At 47.2% G+C, this 17,809-nt stretch overlaps 1 protein-coding gene across 1 annotated transcript in view; it reads left to right on the top strand.

Moving 5' to 3' along the window:
* Positions 1 to 17,809, top strand: part of ano1a (anoctamin 1, calcium activated chloride channel a) — a 159,407-nt gene that overhangs the window by 7,122 nt on the left and 134,476 nt on the right. The window contains exons 2-3 of the mRNA XM_056279425.1: positions 10,712 to 10,882; positions 17,438 to 17,805. Of these exons, the coding sequence (XP_056135400.1) occupies positions 10,792 to 10,882; positions 17,438 to 17,805 (459 nt within the window). The 5' untranslated portion in view covers positions 10,712 to 10,791. The remainder of the gene's footprint in view (positions 1 to 10,711; positions 10,883 to 17,437; positions 17,806 to 17,809) is intronic.

Below are 17,809 nucleotides of genomic sequence, written 5' to 3'. Positions count from 1 at the left end.
CTGACATCAGTGCGCACATTGGCACTGATGCACATCGGCACAAATTATGTTTGAGAATAAAGTTGCTTTAACTTGAAAAATACAGAATGTCATAGATGTGGCTACTGACACTCATTACAAGCGTACTGTTTCCACTTCTTGGCTATAACCCCTCAGAGCACTGATTTGGAATTGAAAGGGCCAAATGACCTGGTTGTTAGTTATGTGCAGTAATACGAAAACAAAATACGTCTGTATGACTAGCCAAAGCTCTTAAGTCAACAGCTTAGTTTTATTGAATTGACACCCCTGAATGCTTATGACTGATGAACGTTAAAAGTATTTTCTTTGGCATGTATCCCACAATTCAACCATATTTATTGGAACCACTTCGATGTATTTAGTGTCTAGCACTGTCTAGATCCATTTCTATCATTAAAAACAAATACATCTCAATGAGTACGTATACACTTGTTTTTGGCCCATTTCCTCCTACCTGCATTCAGAAAAAGGATATGAAGGGGTGTAGATGAAGAGGACAGTGATGTAGGTATCCATGTATAAAGGGTGTAGATGAACAGGACAGCGATGGAAGTGTCCATTTATAAAGGATATTGTCCCAGATCAGAGACGACCCACATGCAGAATCACTGAGCAGAGGCAGGAGTCAAGCAAAAGAGTGACTTTACTGATAAAAAAAAAGGTGATACATGTAATCAGGCAGGATACAAAACAGGCAGGGAGCACAAACTACGATCTCGCAAACAAAAAGGGCCAACGGACCAGAATATATACTGGGGTAATGAACAGACAAGAAACAAGTGTGGCAGACTGACAGACTGACAGATAATGCAGGGGGAGTGCCAGTGGGTGGAGACAGTGTATTGGTGGGAACAGTTGGCAGGTGCTGATTGGGGGATGAGCAGAGGGGTGTGAGCAGGAGGGAGGGGGTTAAGCGGAGCAGGAAGCTTCAGCAGAGTCCATGACAGTACCCCCCCCCCCAGGCGTCCTGTCAGGGTCCAGACAGTGGAACTCCCTGATGAGGGTGGGGTCGTAGATGTTCCTGGCAGGAACCCAAGATCTTTCTTCAGGGCCGTAGCCCTCCCAGTCCACCAAATACTGAATGCCTCTCCCCCGGCGTCGAGATTTGAGGAGTTTCCTGACAGGGTAGACTTTTTCGCCTTCGATGAACTGGGGGGGAGGAGGGTTGGCGGGTGGGGCAAGGACACAGGTGTGTACTAGCTTGATACAGGAGACGTGAAAGGTGGAATGGATTCTCCGAAGGGTCCTGGGCAACTGTAAATGGACGGCAGAGGTATTAATAATTTTAGACACCGGAAATGGGCCCACGAACCTGGGAGTCAACTTTCTGTAGGCAGTCCCTGCATGACAACCAGACCCTTTGTCCTCTCTGGTGTTGGGGAGTGATGGCGGTCAGCCTGTCCCTTTTGATGGGCTGAGGACTACAGGAGTTGGGCACGGGCTCGTTGCCAGGTCCGGTGACATCTGCAGACAAAAGCCTGGTCAGAGGGCACAAGTATTTCCTCCTCTCATGAGGGGAACGATACCCAAAACAAACCTGAAATGGAGAGAGTCCCGTGGAAGTGACGGGCAGTGAATTATGCGCATACTCAACCCATGGGAGGAGCTGACTCCAAGAGGATGGGTTCTGGCTGACCATGCAGTAGAGGGTGCTCTCAAGGTGCTGATTGGCCCTCTCAGTCTGTGGATGGAAACCTGACGACAGTTGGACCGAAAAACTATGAGTAAAGAAGGCTTTTCAAAAATGAGAGGTGAATTGAGGTCCCCTGTCAGAGACCACAGAGGTAGGCAGGCCATGTATCCTAAAAACATGTTGCACAAGGAATTGAGCAGTTTCCTTAGCTGTGGGTATTTTAGGCAGTAGACTGTAATGCAGACTTGAAAAATTATCAACCACAGTGTTACCCTCAGAATCCGGGAGATCGGTGATGAAGTCCAGGGCTATGTGTGACCAGGGTCATCGTGGAATGGGCAAGCGGGTTTAGTAGTGCTGCTGAAGGACGATTGGACGGCTTCCCCTGGGCACAGTTGGGACAGGCAGCTACATACTCCAACACGTCCTTCTGCATGTGGGGCCACCAAAACCTCTGGCAGAGACTAACCAAAGTGCGTGAGACCCCTGAGTGGCAGGCCAGTTTGGACGCATGAGGCCACTAGAGAACCTGGGAGTGGACAGACACAGGAACAAACAGCCTCCCTCTAGGTTCATTACCTGGGGTCGGATGTTTATGGAGGACCTCCAGTATCTTTTGCTCAACAGACAACCGGGCTGGGCAGGATTGTCTCAGGTTCGGAGGAGTCCCCCTCCTTGACAAACTTGGTGTGACAGGGCATCCGGCTTCACATTTCTGGACCCTGGACGGTAGAGGGTGAAGTTGAAACGTGAGAAGAAAAGTGCCCACCTTGCCTGCCTGGAGTTGAGACGCTTCGCTGTCTTAATATACTCCAGGTTCTTTTGGTCCGTCCAAACCAGGAATGGTTTCTCCACCCCCTCCAACCAGTGTCTCCACTCCTCCAATGCCATCTTGACAGCCAAGAGCTCCTGATTGCCGGTGTCATAATTTCTTTCTGTGGAAGACAAACGATGAGAGAAGAAAGCACAGGGGTGCAGCTTATTATCCTTGGAGGACCGCTGAGACAGGACAGCCCCCACTCCCACATTGGAAGCATCCACCTCAACCACAAACTGTAGCTGAGGATCAGGTATGATAAAGATAGGAGCGGGGATAAATGCTTTCTTCAGCTTAGAAAAAGCCTCCTCTGCAGCAGCTGACCAGGAAAAGGGAACCTTGGATGAGGTAAGAGAGGCAGCAATGGAACTGTATCTGCATATAAACCTCATAGAAATTTGTGAATCCCAGGAACCTTTGAAGCAACACTTAATGGAAAACCAGCTGTACTGGTTTTCCAGTAAGTACTTCCGGGTGTCAGGCTGGGGTCATTCTTGCACCGCCTTGACTTTGGCAGAGTCCATCTCCAACCTCCCAGCACACACTGCAAACCCCAAGAAAGAAAGTTTCCTGGTGAAATTCGAACTTCTCAGCCTTCACGTACAGCTGGTTTTCCAGTAAGTGTTGCAGGACCCGCCTTACATGCTGCACTTGCTCCTGAGGAGACTTAGAGAATATCATCCAGGTACACATAGACAAACTGATTAACAATGCCCCGCAACACATCATTAACAAGAGCTTGGATGACAGCAGGGGTGTTCGTCAAACCAAAAGGCATTACCAGGTATTCATAATGTCCACTGGGTGTGTTAAAGGCTGTTTTCCACTCGTCTCCCTCATGAATGCGCACCAGGTGATAAGCATTGCGGAGATCCAGTTTGGTTGAAAATGGTCGCTCCCTGCAAGTTCTCACAAGCAGAGGAGATACGTGGCAATGGATACCAGTTCTTAACTGTGATGTCTTGAGGCCGGGGTAGTCAATGCAAGGCCAGAGGGAATGGTCTTTCTTCTCGACAAAAAAAGAAGTCTGTGCCTGCTGGAGAAGAGAACGGCCAAATAATGCCTGCAGACAACGCGTCACTAATATATTTGTTTATGGTCTCCATTTCAGGGGCTGTCAGAGAGTAAAGCCGACCGTTAGGCGGCGATGTTCCAGGCAGCAGATTAATAGCACAGTTGTATGGCCAGTGCGGATGAAGAGTAGTGGCACGTGACTTGCTGAATACAGGTTTTAAGTCCAGATATTCAGCTAGCACCACAGACAGGTCTGGAAACTCCTCCAGTGGCTCCATGACATCACCTGGTGGCAAGGCTGACAAGAGACACTGCGACAAACAGAAAGTGCTCCAACTCAAAATGGTGTTCGTAGCCCAGTCATTTGGGGATTGTGCTTGACCAGCCAGGGATACCCCAATATTAGAGGGAGTGTCTATCAGGTGCAAAGGAATCTTTTCGCGGTGATAACCAGAAAGCAGGAGTGTTACAGGTTCAGTTACATATTTTACGTTAGCGAGAGGCTGGCTGTTGAGAGCGTTGGCTTGCATGATTTGGGGTAACTCTTGGGTGGGGATTCCCAGTTGGCTGACCAACGCTGTGTCAATCATGCTTTTATCTGCACCAGAGTCCAGCAGCACGGCAACCTCCAATCTCTCCATTGAAGAGTGGCGGTTAATAGAGAGCGTTTGACGGAAGATTTGGAGAAGGGGAGGACGCTCACCAGTAACTCCTGCTTTACTGGCTAGCATTGTCTTTTAACGGGCAGGAAGCGATGTAGTGTCCCGGCTGGCCACAGTAAAGGCAGGAGCCTGTGGTGATGTGCTGTCATCGTTCTGCTGGAGACAACTGTGTGCGGTCCACCTGCATAGGCTCAGGATCCGAAGGGCTCAGGGCTAGCTCTGCTGCTGATGATCTATGGGGGAAAAACTGAGGGCGTCCAGCTAGCCTCTCTTTCTGCTTCTGTGTTAGCGTGGTATCAATGCGAATGGCTAGATCAAGGAGTGAGTCAAGCATAGCAGGTAGTTCACGGTTGGCTGGCTCATCCTTTATAGCTTCAGAGAGTCCATTCAGAAAGGCATTGTACTGAGCCTCCACATTCCAAGAACAGTGAGCAGCCAATGTGTGAAAGTCAGTGCATAATCAGAGACTGGCCTCCTCCCTTGGCGTGCCTGCAACAAGACTCGTGCCGCCTCTCTGCCACTGGTGGACCTGTCGAACACCTTTCTCATTTCCTAAGTGAAGCTATCCAAGGAGGCGCAGACAGGAGAAGTGGCTTCCCAAACTGACATCCCCCACTCCCCCACTCTCCCATCCAGGAGAGTGATGATGTAGGCAACTCTGGAGTGATCAGACGGGAAGGTGGATGGCTGTAGCTCAAACACCAGAGCGCATTGTGATTAAAAAAAAAAAAAAAGAACGGCAAAGGCCGGGCTGACCGCTGTAGTGACTGGGAGGAGGCAGACGTGGCTCATGGCTGGGATGCGGTGCCAGAGGAATGGACGGCGGCAATGGTGGAGAAGCCGTTGAGCTGGATGGAGCTGTGTCCTGGAGCTGCCATAGCTAAGGCGACAGGTGATCAACGCTGTTAGCGAGTACTTGCAGGTGCTGTGTTACTGCGGCCATTTCCCTCTGATGAGTGTCGAGCGCGGAACCCTGCTTGTCCACCGCAGCGCAGAGGTGTAGAAATTCTGCTGGGTCCATTCCTGGCCAGATCGTACTGTCACAGATCAGAGACGACCAACACACAGAATCACTGAGCAGAGGCAGGAGTTAGGCAAAAGAGTGACTGTACTGATATTAAAAAATAAAAAAAGGTGATACATATAGTCAGGTGGGATACGAGGCAGGCAGGGAGCACAAACTACGATGTGGCAAACAACAAGGGCCAACGCACCAGAATATACGGATACTGGGGTAATGAACAGACAAGCAACAGTGTAGCAGACTGATAGGCTGACAGATAATGCAAGGGGAGTGCCAGTGGGTTGAGACAGTGTACTGGTGGGAACAGTTGGCAGGTGCTGATTGGAGGATGAGCAGGGGGAGGGGGGTGAGCAGGAAGGAGGGGGTCAAGAGGAGCAGGAAGCTTCAACAGAGTCCATGATGGATATAAAGGGGTACAGATGTAGAGGACGGTGATGGAGGTGTCCATGTATAAAGGATAAAAAGGGGTATAGATATCTGTCTGTCTTGAGAGAGAGATCCCTCCTCTGTTGCTCTCCCTGTGGTTTTCTCCCTGTTAAATGTTTTTGTTTTTTTAAGGGAGTTGTTCCTTATCCAATGTGAGGGTCTAAGGACAGGATGCTGTGTTGCTGTAAAGCCCACTGAGACAAATTTGTGATATTGGGCTATACAAATAAAATTGACTTGACTTGACTAGAGGAGCGTGATGGAGGTGTCCACGTTTAAAGGATATAAAGAGGTGTAGAAGTAGAGGACAGTGATGGAGGTGTCCATGTATAAAGGATAAAAAGGGGTGCAGATGTAGAGGACAGTGATGGAGTTGTCCATGCAGGTGTAGATGTAGATGACAGTGATGGAGGTGTCCATGAATAAAGGATACAAAGGGGTATAGTTGTAGAGGAGAATGATGGAGGTGTCCATGTATAAAGGATATAAAGAGGTATAGATGTAGAGGACAGTGATGGAGGTGTCCATGCATAGAGGATAAAAAGGGGTATAGTTGTAGAGGAGAATGATGGAGGTGTCCATGTATAAAGGATAAAAAGGGGTGTAGATGTAGAGGACAGTGATGGAGGTGTCCACGTATAAAGCATAAAAAGGGGTATAGATGTAGAGGATAGTGATGGAGGTGTCCATGTATAAAGCATAAAAAGGGGTATAGATGTAGAGGAGAGTGATGGAGGTGTCCACGTATAAAGCATAAAAAGGGGTACAGATGTAGAGGAGAGTGGTGGCGGTGAGGGATAGACTGAAGGTGACAGTGCTCTATTAGAATATCTCTCCCCAGCCTCTCACATGTATTCCTAGAGAGTTAAGTTGGTCAACACTGGCATGTTGCCTTTCTACTTGCTTCATATGTTAATGGTCTAACATGCCGGACCCCACATGTGTCTCCTACGTCATGAGTCTTTGCATCTTTCATGTGCCATATATTAACTATACATTTTGGAGCGGGTTTCTCCCTCAGTGTGGTAATGTGGTATGTGTGGTTTTTTTGTTGAATATATCATGATAGCAATCAACTCTACCATACCAGACCCATACCAGCATGTTTTCAGCTTATAAAATGCTGCCTATTTACGGCACAATGTGTAACTTCATCTTCTTAATCAAGCATTACATGACAATGGTATCGTATAAATATCATATAAATATGCTAATTAAAGTATTGCATTTCCCCCAAATTTACCCATTTATTCTAATGTTTTAAAAATTTTTGATGGCACTACAGAATTGGTTATTGCGGTGGTCTAATTTCAAACACAACAGGCGGTCCCACGTAGCAATGTACACCTTAGCAGACAATTTGGATCCATCCAAACTGGGAAATGTAACTGGCTGCTAAGGCATGCAGTCCCACTCAGTATCCACTGTTGTGTTTGAATTCAGACCACAACATAACGGATTTTTCGGGACAGTCAAATGTTTTATAAAATGTAAAAAATGGGTAGTATACTTTTGTTTTGTTTGGGGTTTTTTTCAGGGAAAGCAGTACTTGGATTAGAATATTTATAGACGTTCCGGGATGTGTTATTGTTATTGTTTAAGCTGAAAGGGCGTGCCAAGAAGTATACCTTGATATTATAAAGTAAATTACCAAAGGACCTGCTTAATACTGAGAAGTTACTCCCTTGAAAAGAGGATCCTAGCTGCCCTAAAACAAGATTAATAAAGAAACCAGGTAGGGACAACACACCCTGGTAGCTACCAGCGGTACCACCTTGATGTTTGGAAACGTTGATTAACTCTTACCATAATATTTTGTTAGTCATTAGACTATGTACACTGCCAGTAGTGTGCTATCTAGCTATGCTATTTCAAGATCTATGCAAAATCAAATAATATTTTGGTACAACATCTGTGGTCAATGGTCAAACTACTTTTCTGGCCTAATCTGTGACAACTCTCATAATCCCAAGGTTTTATTCAGTACCATAAATTCTGTCACGTGCCGCACCCCCAGTACCAGCTTAGATGTGTCTCCCAAGTGTGAATAATTTTTAAAAAGTTTTCATTAGCAAAGTTGAGGATAATGAACCCCCCCCCCCCACACACACACACACACACACACTCACATGATTTAGCTGTCGCACTGGTCAGTTCCTCTAAATTGGACTGCTTCCAACTTATCACGCTACCCACCCTTCCAAAGATTGTTTCCATCATGAAACCTACAATCTGCCCTCATGACATTGTCCCTACTGCCCTCCTGAAGGATTTCTTTGACAGCCGAGCCCAGCATCCTCTCCATTATCAACAGCTCCCTGGCTACTGACACCATTCCAAGCTGTTTCAAGCACACTGTGGTCCAGCCCTCCTGAAAAAAAAACAACTTAGACCCTACCATACCTAGTAACTACAGACCTATTTCTAAACATCCATTCCTGTCAAAGGTTCTTGAAAAGGTTAGTCTTTGTCAATTGCTGCCCTATCTACACCAAAACAACATCTTAAAAAGATTTCAGTCAGGTTTTAAGGCTGCTTATAGCACAGAGCCTGCCTTACTGAAAGTGTACAATGACCTGCTCCTATCTACCGACTACGGTCACTTTGCCATTCTAATTCTTCTTGACCTCAGTAGGCGTTCAATACTGTGGATCATGACATTTGATATACAGTCTCCAGTACAGGGATGGTGTTGATGGCCGTGCCTTGAAATGGTTCACATCCTACCTCAAAAACAGAAGCTTCTCCATTAACATAGGCAATATTTCTCTCTCCCAGCTGGTCTCTCCTGCGGGGTCCCACAAGGTTCTATCTTAGGTCCCATTAATTTCTCTATATACATGCTTCCCTTAAGTCAAATCATTCGAAAATAAGACATTTCCTCCCACTGTTATGCTGATGACACTCAGCTTTATCTTCCCCTGAAACCAAACAATCAGTCCAATCTAGTCAGCCTCTTGAACTGCCATGAGGATATAAAGTGCTGCAATGCATAACACTTCTTAAAGCTATATGAAGTTGTCCTATTTGGCCACCCTGACTCTGTTAACAGTCTTGGCAACCTGTCCACCCTTGTCAAACATCATGTCAAAATCTTTGGTTTGATATTTGAAAGAATGAAAATGAACGCCACTTTATTTTGTCATTGTACATGTTACAATGAAATTTGTTTTTGTTTTTTATATTATTTTTTTGGGCATTTTCCACCTTTATTAGATAGTGATAGTCAATAGAGACAGGAAATGCAGGGGAGAGAGAGGGCATGACTTGCAGAAAAAGGCCCAAGCCAGATTCAAACCCAGGTCGCTGTGGTAAGGACTCAGCCTTATGTGGTATGCATGCTACCAGATGAGCCACGAGGGTGACCCTTGAAATCTGTTTTCTGCATTTAACCCATCCTACTGTATAGGAGCAGTGGGCAGTTGTGGTGCAGCACCCAGAGACCAACTCCAGTTCTTTTTTCTATTGCCTTGGTCAGGGGCACTGTTAGGCCTATTAACCCCTAACATGTACGTCTTTTATGGTGGGAGGAAACCGGAGCACCTGGAGGAAAACAACGCAGACACGGGGAGAACATGCAAACTCCTCACAGAAAAGACGTGGGACAGCCTGGGGTTCGAACCCAGGACCTTCTTGCTGTGACTCAACAGTGTTAACCACTGGGCCACCATGCCACCCAGAAATTTAATTCTGCCTTCAAGTTTGACATGCAAGTTAATGCAGTAGTTGAAAGCCAGTTTTTTTTCCAGCTTCATACTATTACCAAAATCAAGCAGTTTCTCTCTTTTAGAGCTCTTGAGAGAGTCATCCACACTTTGATAGCCTCCCGCTTGGACTAATGCAACGCCATGTATTTCGGGATTAGTTAGTGTCCCTTTCCTGCCTGCAACTGGTCCAGAACACTGCAGCCAGGCTCCTGACAGGTACCCGGAAGAGAGACCATATTACCCCTATACTGGCTTCTCTCCACTGGCTGCCTATGTGGTTCAGAATTGATTTTAAGGTTCTCCTGTTTGTTTATAAAGCCTTAAATGGGCTTGCCCCCTCCTACATCTCAGACCTTTGAACCCTCTATTCTACCTCCAGGTCCCTCAGGTTCACTGACTTGAGGCTTTTGGCTGTCCCGTGATCTAAAATTAAGCTCAGAGGTGACCGTGCCTTTGTGGTTGCAGCCCCTGTGGAACAGCATTCCCCTCCCTATAAGAGCTGCCCCCTCCATTGACTCTTTTAAGTCCCGGCTCAAAATTTAATTTTAGGGGCATCCGGGTAGCATAGCGGTCTATTCCGTTACCTACCAACATGGGGATCACCAGTTCGAATCCCTGTGTTACCTCTGGCTTGGTCGGGCGTCCCGTGTCTGCAGGTGGGAAGCCGAATGTGGCTATGTGTGCTGGTTGCTGCACTAGTGCCTCCTCTGGTCGGTCAGGGTGCCTGTTCAGGGGGTAACTGGAGGAATAGCGTAATCCTCCCACGCACTATGTCCCCCTGGTGAAACTCCTCACTGTCAGATGAAAAGAAGCGGCTGATGACTCCACATGTATAGGAGGAAGCATATGGTAGTCTGCAGCCCTCCCTGGATCAGCAGAGGGGGTGGAGCAGTGAGCGGGATGGCTCAGGGGGCAGGGTGATTGGCCAGTTACAACTGGGGAGATAAAGGCGCAAAAAAACCAACTTACTTTTATTCTATACCATTTGAATCATCCTGATGTGGCTGATTTCTGGCTCGTGCCTAGTATGTCTATGTGTTGTTTGTTCATGCCTAAAAGCTATTTGCCTTGTTGTCTATGTCAGTGTTTAGCTACTAACCCTGGTCTGTACAGCACTTTGGTCAGCATGGGTTGTTTTTAAATGTGCTGTATAAATAAACTGGACTTGACGTTGAATGGACATGAGAGGTATGCTGTGCTGAGACCACAGAGAGCCTGATAGAAACCATAATGTGCAAGGCATATAAAGTCAAGCACATTTTGAGTGTTGCATTTAGGTGGAAAGGACAAACAACCCTTACTTGCTCATGATCCCATTTACCGGAGGCACCATCTGACACAGCTCTAGCATTGCCTCAAGATGTGTTTGTGTAACAATTGCTATTGTATTTCTTATGCCCACTGCAGGTTCTCGGTTTTCCGATCAGTCGTCTGTGGTTCATAAGCGCTCGGGCAGCAAGCAACAGGAAGTGGAGGAGTCAGCTACGATGAAAAGGAATGATGACTACCTGCCTGTCCCTGGGGAGGAGAGAAATGTAGATTCTGACCTGGACATCAGAAAGACAATGCTTAAGTCCCACAGCCAGTATGAGTCCATAGTAAGTCCTCTGATCTTTGTGTTTTATAACTGTTTTTGTGGTTAATAGTAGTTGCATTTTCTTTAAAATGGTGCAAGAGTGCATTAGTTGATTTAATAAAAGCAAGTGTTCAGCGGACAGACTGTTGAATATCTCTGACCTTCTGAGAAAAATATAAAATATCTTAAATGAATAGCTTGAGTATGTTAAGCTCTTGTGTTATCTTTTTTAAAAATATATATTTTATTAGATTTTTCAGATACAAGACAGAACAGTTCAGATATGAAAAAGTATAGGTGACATAGACTGGGCTGTCAGCCCCAAGAGATCTTTACAGTCGCCTTCATTTCATTTCATTCACCTATTTCTAATCCAGAATGAATCAAATGAACAATAAATGAATCAAGTGAACAAGACAGTCGGTCATTCACAAATGAGTCAAATGAACGAGACACTTGTGTGTGGGCGACTCAAATAACCAACATCTTCGTTTGTCGACTAAACAACTCAAATGAATGAGAACCTTGCTCATTGGCAAATGAATCAAATCGCCAAGACCCTCACTATCTGTTAACTTCTCAAATGAAAGACTGTGAACTAACTGGCGAGCCGGTCAAATGAACAGGACAATAACTTGTGAACAAATCAAATGAACCAAATCACTTACTTTCACTGATTTATCCATCACTTGTAGAGATGCATTGCTGTGATTTGCTAAAGGCTTAACTTTACACAAACATGTAGTGGGAGGAAGCTGATTCTGCAAGATTTTATTGGACTTTAAAATGTGTTACTCAGAGGGGAAGCCATGTGTGAGGCATGATCTGCAAATGCAAAGTGTAAATCAAGGAAGACAATCCACGTGTGTGTCATGATCCATAAATGTGCTACTACTACTACTGCTACTACTTTTGCCTGCTCCCGTTAGGGGGCGCCACAGCGGATAATCTGTTTCCATCTCTTCCTGTCCCCTGCATCTTCCCTTGTCTCACCAGCCACCTGCATGTCCTCCCGCACTACATCCATAAACCTCCTCTTTGGCCTCCTCTTCTCCTCTTCCCTGGCAGCTCCATATTCAGCATCCTTCTCCCAATATACCCAGCATCTCTCCTCCACACATGTCCACACCATCTCCATCTGTCTCTCTTGCTTTGTCTCCAAACCGTCCAACCTGAGCTGTTCATCAAATATACTCGTTCCTAATCCTGTTCTTCATCAGTTTCAACAAAAATCATAACCATCTTCAACTCTGCCACCTCCAGCTCTGCCTCTTGTCTTTTCATCAGTGCCACTGACTCCAAACCATATAACATAGCTGGTCTCACTACCATCTTGTAAACCTTCCCTTTAACTCCTGCTGGTACCCTTCTGTCACAAATCACTCCTGACACTCTTCTCCACCCACTCCACCCTGCCAGGTTGACGGATGAGATCAGATGAGAGGTGAAGCACTCTCTTCTTCACCTCTCTTCTGCACTCCTCATTACTTTGAACAGCTAACCGCAAGTATTTAAACTCATCCACCTTTGTCACCTCTACTCCTTGCATCCTCACCATTCCGCTGTCCTCTTCTTGTCCACGCATAGGTGTTCTGTCTTGCTCCTACTGACTTTCATTCCTCTTCTCTCCAGTGCATACCACTACCTCTCCAAGCTCTCCTCAACCTGCACCCTACTCTCACTACAGATCACAATGTCATCCGCAAACATCATAGTCCACGGAGACTCCTGCCTGATCTCATCCGTCAACCTGTCCATCACCATTGCAAACAAGAAAGGGCTCAGAGTCGATCCTTGATGTAATTTCACCTCCACCTTGAACCCATCCATCAGTCCAATGTCACACCTCACCACTGTCACACTTCCCTCATACATACCCTGAACCACTCCTACATACTTCTCTTGCACTGCTGACTTCCTCATACAATACCACTCCTCGTCTCTCGGCACCCTGTCATATGCTTTCTCTAAATCCACAAAGACACAATGTAACTCCTTCTGGCCTTCTCTATACTTCTCCATCAACATTCTCAAAGCAAACATGGCATCTCTAGTTCGCTTTCATAGCATTTCTGTTCCGTTTCCCGTATGGGAAGATGGCGGCTAAAATTCACGATTGCAGCGGCCTTACCAAGTACCGTCCATGCAGTGACTTTGTCCACGTCTACATCCAAGTTTGTGTCTTCATTTGATGACTGGGAGAGCTGGTGCTGGATCGGCTGGGAGAGCTTGGTCTGCTGCGTCCTATGGACCGAGGGACCACTGCCCTGCCTGGAGCTACACACGAAGAGGAAACACCAAGGGCAGTCTGACAGGACCCGGAAGTGGGGCAGGTTAAGCTAACTGTTAGCCCATATAGACCGGCAGTTCCGATAACACCGAGGGTAGTCTGGCGGCGGCCTCACCTAGCATTGACTGTTTTTTTGGTGTCATGTCAAAGGTGTCTGGCTGGGAGAGCTGGCATTGGATTGGCTGGGGGGGCCTGGTCTGCGGTGTCCAGTGGGCCCAGGGACCATGGCCCTGCTGGAGCTCCTCAGGCGGTCTGACAGGTCGCGGAAGTGGAACAGGCTAAGCTAACTGCAAGCCCATGCCAACGGCAGTTCCAACAGTCATCCTGGCAATATCTCTCTTGCACAGTGAATTTTTTTTTCTTATATAGACATATGTTACGGGTAATGTGAAAAAACGGTTAATGTGCAAACTACCCAGTTAATGTGCAGATTACCCAACGGGGCAGTTAATGTGCACATTACCCGCCAGAACGGGTTATCTGCACATTAACCGGGTAGTCTGCACACTACCCGCTTGGGCAGTTAATGTGGATGGAACGAACCACATTATCCACATTAACTGGGTAGTCTGCTACTAGGCTATATTAGCCAGGCGAGGGAGGGGCTCGAGCACGTTTCTTGTCTTTTTTGGTGGTTGTGTAAAAGTGCATGTGAAAGGTGCGGCCTGTTCATTCATGTGTCTTGCCTGATTGGCAGACAGGAAGTGCATGTGGACATATGTTTTCGCTGCTTCTGCTCCTACATACTGGGCTTATAAAACGGATGTGGTTCTGGTTTCATATCATCTAGTCTTAGTATTTCCCCCGCCAGTACCCCTCTTCCATAAAGTGTTATTTACCAGTCTGTCCACGGAGGGGCGCCATTTGGAATTGGTTGAATGACGCATGTCTCCAGTGAGAGTAGGCTATAGCAGCCTGATGGGAGATGGCCGACACTGATATTTCTGTCCACCCTTGTCAAATGTGTAGGCTACTCCTTCATATCAGGGAGCAGATAGAGAGGAGGAGGAGGAGGAGGAGGAGGCTCATGTGTGTGTTCTTTGATGCTAATAGCCTCGTTATACAAGTGGGGGGACGTTGATCTAAAGACAGAATGATATCGCCAACGTCTGTTCTTTCATTTAGCACAACTTGTGGTTCCTCACATGGCCTCACTTCATGACTCATTAGGCTGAAGGCTGCAGCTGATTTACATATGCAAATATCCTACCAAGAGGAGTTGCACCTTCCTTCCATCCACATTAACCATCGAAACGGGTGGTGTGCAGACTACCCGGTTAATGTGCAGATAACCCGTTCTGGCGGGTAATGTGCACATTCACCGCCCCGTTGGGTAATCTGAACATTAACCGGGTAGTTTGCACATTAACCGTTTTTTCACATTACCCATAACATACATATATATATATATATATATATATATATATATATATATATATATATATATATATATGTGTGTGTGTGTGTGTTTTTGTGGGTTGTTTTGTTTTGGGGTTTTTTTGTGGTTTGTATGTATGTGTTCTTGTAGTTTGGACATGTGTTTTTGGTTTTTGTGTTGCACTGCTGGGGGAATTATATTTCATTTCATTTCATCTACGCAGGTGCATGGAATGAAATGACAAATAAATGTTTCTGATTCTGATTCTGAAACCATACTGCTGCTCGCTGATCGTCACCTCTCCTCCTCTTAACCTAGCTTCTATTACTCTTTCCCAAATCTTCATGCTGTGGCTGATCAACTTTATACCTCTGTAGTTACTACAGTTCTGCACATCGCCCTTGTTCTTGAAAATCGGTACCAGTATGCTTCTTCTCCACTCCTCAGGCATCCTCTCACTCTCCAAGATTGTGTTAAACAATCTAGTTAAAAACCCCACTGCCATCTCTCCTAAACACCTCCATGCCTCCACAGGTATGTCATCAGGACCAACTGTCTTTCCACTCTTCATCCTCTTCATAGCTGCCCTCACTTCCTCCTTGCTAATCCACCACACTGTCGCTTCTTTTTTTGATTGTCACTGATCTTGAACATTTCCAGCACCCGAGCATAACTTGATTCTACCTTCATAGACAGCGGGGATTTTACTTGGTGGGTCACTCATAGCCACCCCGTGGACCCACCACACGCGGGGATGAGCATTGGGGTAAGATGCAATGCAGGCCAGGCGGCAGGCAAAGGTGGGGACCGGGGCGTGCCGACTTCCGGCATCGCAGATCGGTCCTCGGGATGTGGAATGTCACCTCTCCGGCAGGGAGGGAGCCTCACTCATAACAGGCCTTGTCATCTTTGTGGCATATGGTGTAGCTTCAGTTGTGAGAAAAAATGTTTGTTCCATGTCCCCCAATCTCATTAAAGGATATCGTGGTGGCCTCCGTGTGGTTGGTCTTCAGAGTCACAATGAGCAGGGATGTGCTGGCTCATGAAGCCCTCACGTGTCATTATTGTTTAGGGCCCTTGAAACTGGGGAAGGCAACTTTCTCTTTGCATTATTTGTGTAAAACGTCACATCCCTCTTACAGCAATGAGTAAATAAAATGGTCTTAGAGAAAATCAGTCCTCTGTTTGTCTAATGCAACTATATACAGGATCACACATTCTTTACCTGAGTTCCCCTGGCTGGTCCCAGGCTCTGGCGCTCCCAGTAGGCCTTAGCTACCCTGGGGAGCTCTCTGAGATGTGCGGTCCTACCGCCTGTTAGTCCTTCTTGTGCACATCCTTTCTGTTGGTTTTCCTGTCGTCACGGATTGGTTTTCTTTTCTTTTTTTCTCTCCCCCCCCTTTTTCTCCCCAATTATACTTGGCCAGTTACCCCACTCTTCCGAGCCATCCCGGTCTCTGCTCCACCCCCTCTGCTGATCCGCTTCTGACAGTAAGGCATTTCACCAGGGGCACGTAGCGTGTGGGAGGATCACACTATTCCCCCCAGTTCCCCCTCCCCCCGAAGAGGCGCCCCGACAGACCAGAGGAGGCGCTAGTGCAGCAACCAGGACACATACCCACATCCGGCTTCCCACCCGCAGACACGGCCAATTGTGTCTGTAGGGACGCCGACCAAGCCGGAGGGAACACGGGGATTCGAACCGGCGATCCCTGTGTTGGTAGGCAACGGAATAGACCGCTACGCTACCCGGACGCCCTCGGATTGGTTTTCTTGTCACGGATCCAGGAGAGGGGGATAAACTAAATGGGGTTCATCTTAAGTAATACTTGTGATGCTTTACAACATCAGCATGTTGGGGTAACTGAGATTCACTGAAAGCACATTTTATAGATTTTTTTCATAGATTTAACAATTGTACATTTTTACTCTCTGTGGCAAACGACCAGCAGTTTTGTGCTGCCAGTAGTTGATGTTTTAGATCTATTAAGCGATCCGGACCGTGTATCCATTTTAGTGTTTTGTTTTTTTTCTTTTTTGCTTAACATGTCTGTGGCACTAAGTACTCAGTTAAGATTAGTTGTGAGGCCAGTTGGAGATGACGTAGCCTAATGTCAGTTCTTCTGTACACACTCTCTCTCTCTCACACACACACACACACACACACACACACACACACACACACACACACACACAGTAGCCAGGCAACCCAAGTATATAGGAGGTTTACTGGGCACGTCCAACTGGGAGGAGACACTGGGGAACACCTTGGGATCCCCCAGGAGGAGCTGCAGGGCGTTGCTGGGGAGAGGGACGTCTGGCGTGCCCTACTTAGCTTGCTGCCACCGCGACCCGACCCCGGAGAAGCGGCTGAAGATGATGTAACCGAGCACATTTCCGCCCGCTGCGGGATTCGATCCGAAGTTGTACTGCACCAAGAGGCGAGGCGACATCGCTATCTGCCTGACTACAGGGGGCCGACCCCCTGGCGCTCGGCCAGTGAGTCTTAGTAGGTTACAGTGAGATGAGATGATGAGAAGAGGTAATAATAATGGATTACATGTATACAGCACTTTATCTAGACACCCAAAGCGCTTCACACTGAAGGGGGAAACTCACTTCAACCACCAGCAATGTGTAGCACCACCTGGGTGACGCGCGGCAGCCATTTTGCACCAGAACATACCACACATCGGCTTGACGTGGAGAGGGAGGAATCACTGCGCCAGTTACATGGGGGGATGATTAGGAGGCCAGATGGAGAGAGCCAGGATGGGAACTTTGCCAGGATATTTGGTCACATTAGTTGCGAGCTCTCTCAAGCACCATTTTTATTCTGGCGTTGCTGGCCAGGCCCTTCCTTGTAGCTTACCTACCATTATTTCCCTTTCTTTCTTTCTCACTTACAGCAGCTGAATTCTCTCAACTCCGATGACGGCTCTGTCCGAGGTCCTCGACCAGGCCTGTACTTTGCTGATGGCCGGCGTAAGGTGGACTACGTGCTGACATACCACGTTCAGAAGCCTGGCAGCGTCCGATGCCAGCCATCCCACTTTACTGATAGAAGCATCATCCGCCGGCTGCGGCGCAGCCTGAGCATGAGGAGCAGCCAAGCCCCGCTGCACCCCAGAGAGGACCCGGAGATCGTAGCTCAGGACCAGCAGGCGAATTACCACGAGGACGACAAGCGGTTCCGCCGTGAGGAGTTTGAAGACAACCTGAAGGAGATGGGCCTGGAGCTGGAGAGCGATGAAGAGGTGA

This window comes from Lampris incognitus, chromosome 4 (assembly GCF_029633865.1).
Source record: "Lampris incognitus isolate fLamInc1 chromosome 4, fLamInc1.hap2, whole genome shotgun sequence".
Taxonomy (NCBI): domain Eukaryota; kingdom Metazoa; phylum Chordata; class Actinopteri; order Lampriformes; family Lampridae; genus Lampris; species Lampris incognitus.
Note: the sequence above shows the minus strand (reverse complement) of the source record. Positions and strands in the feature narration are given on the sequence as shown.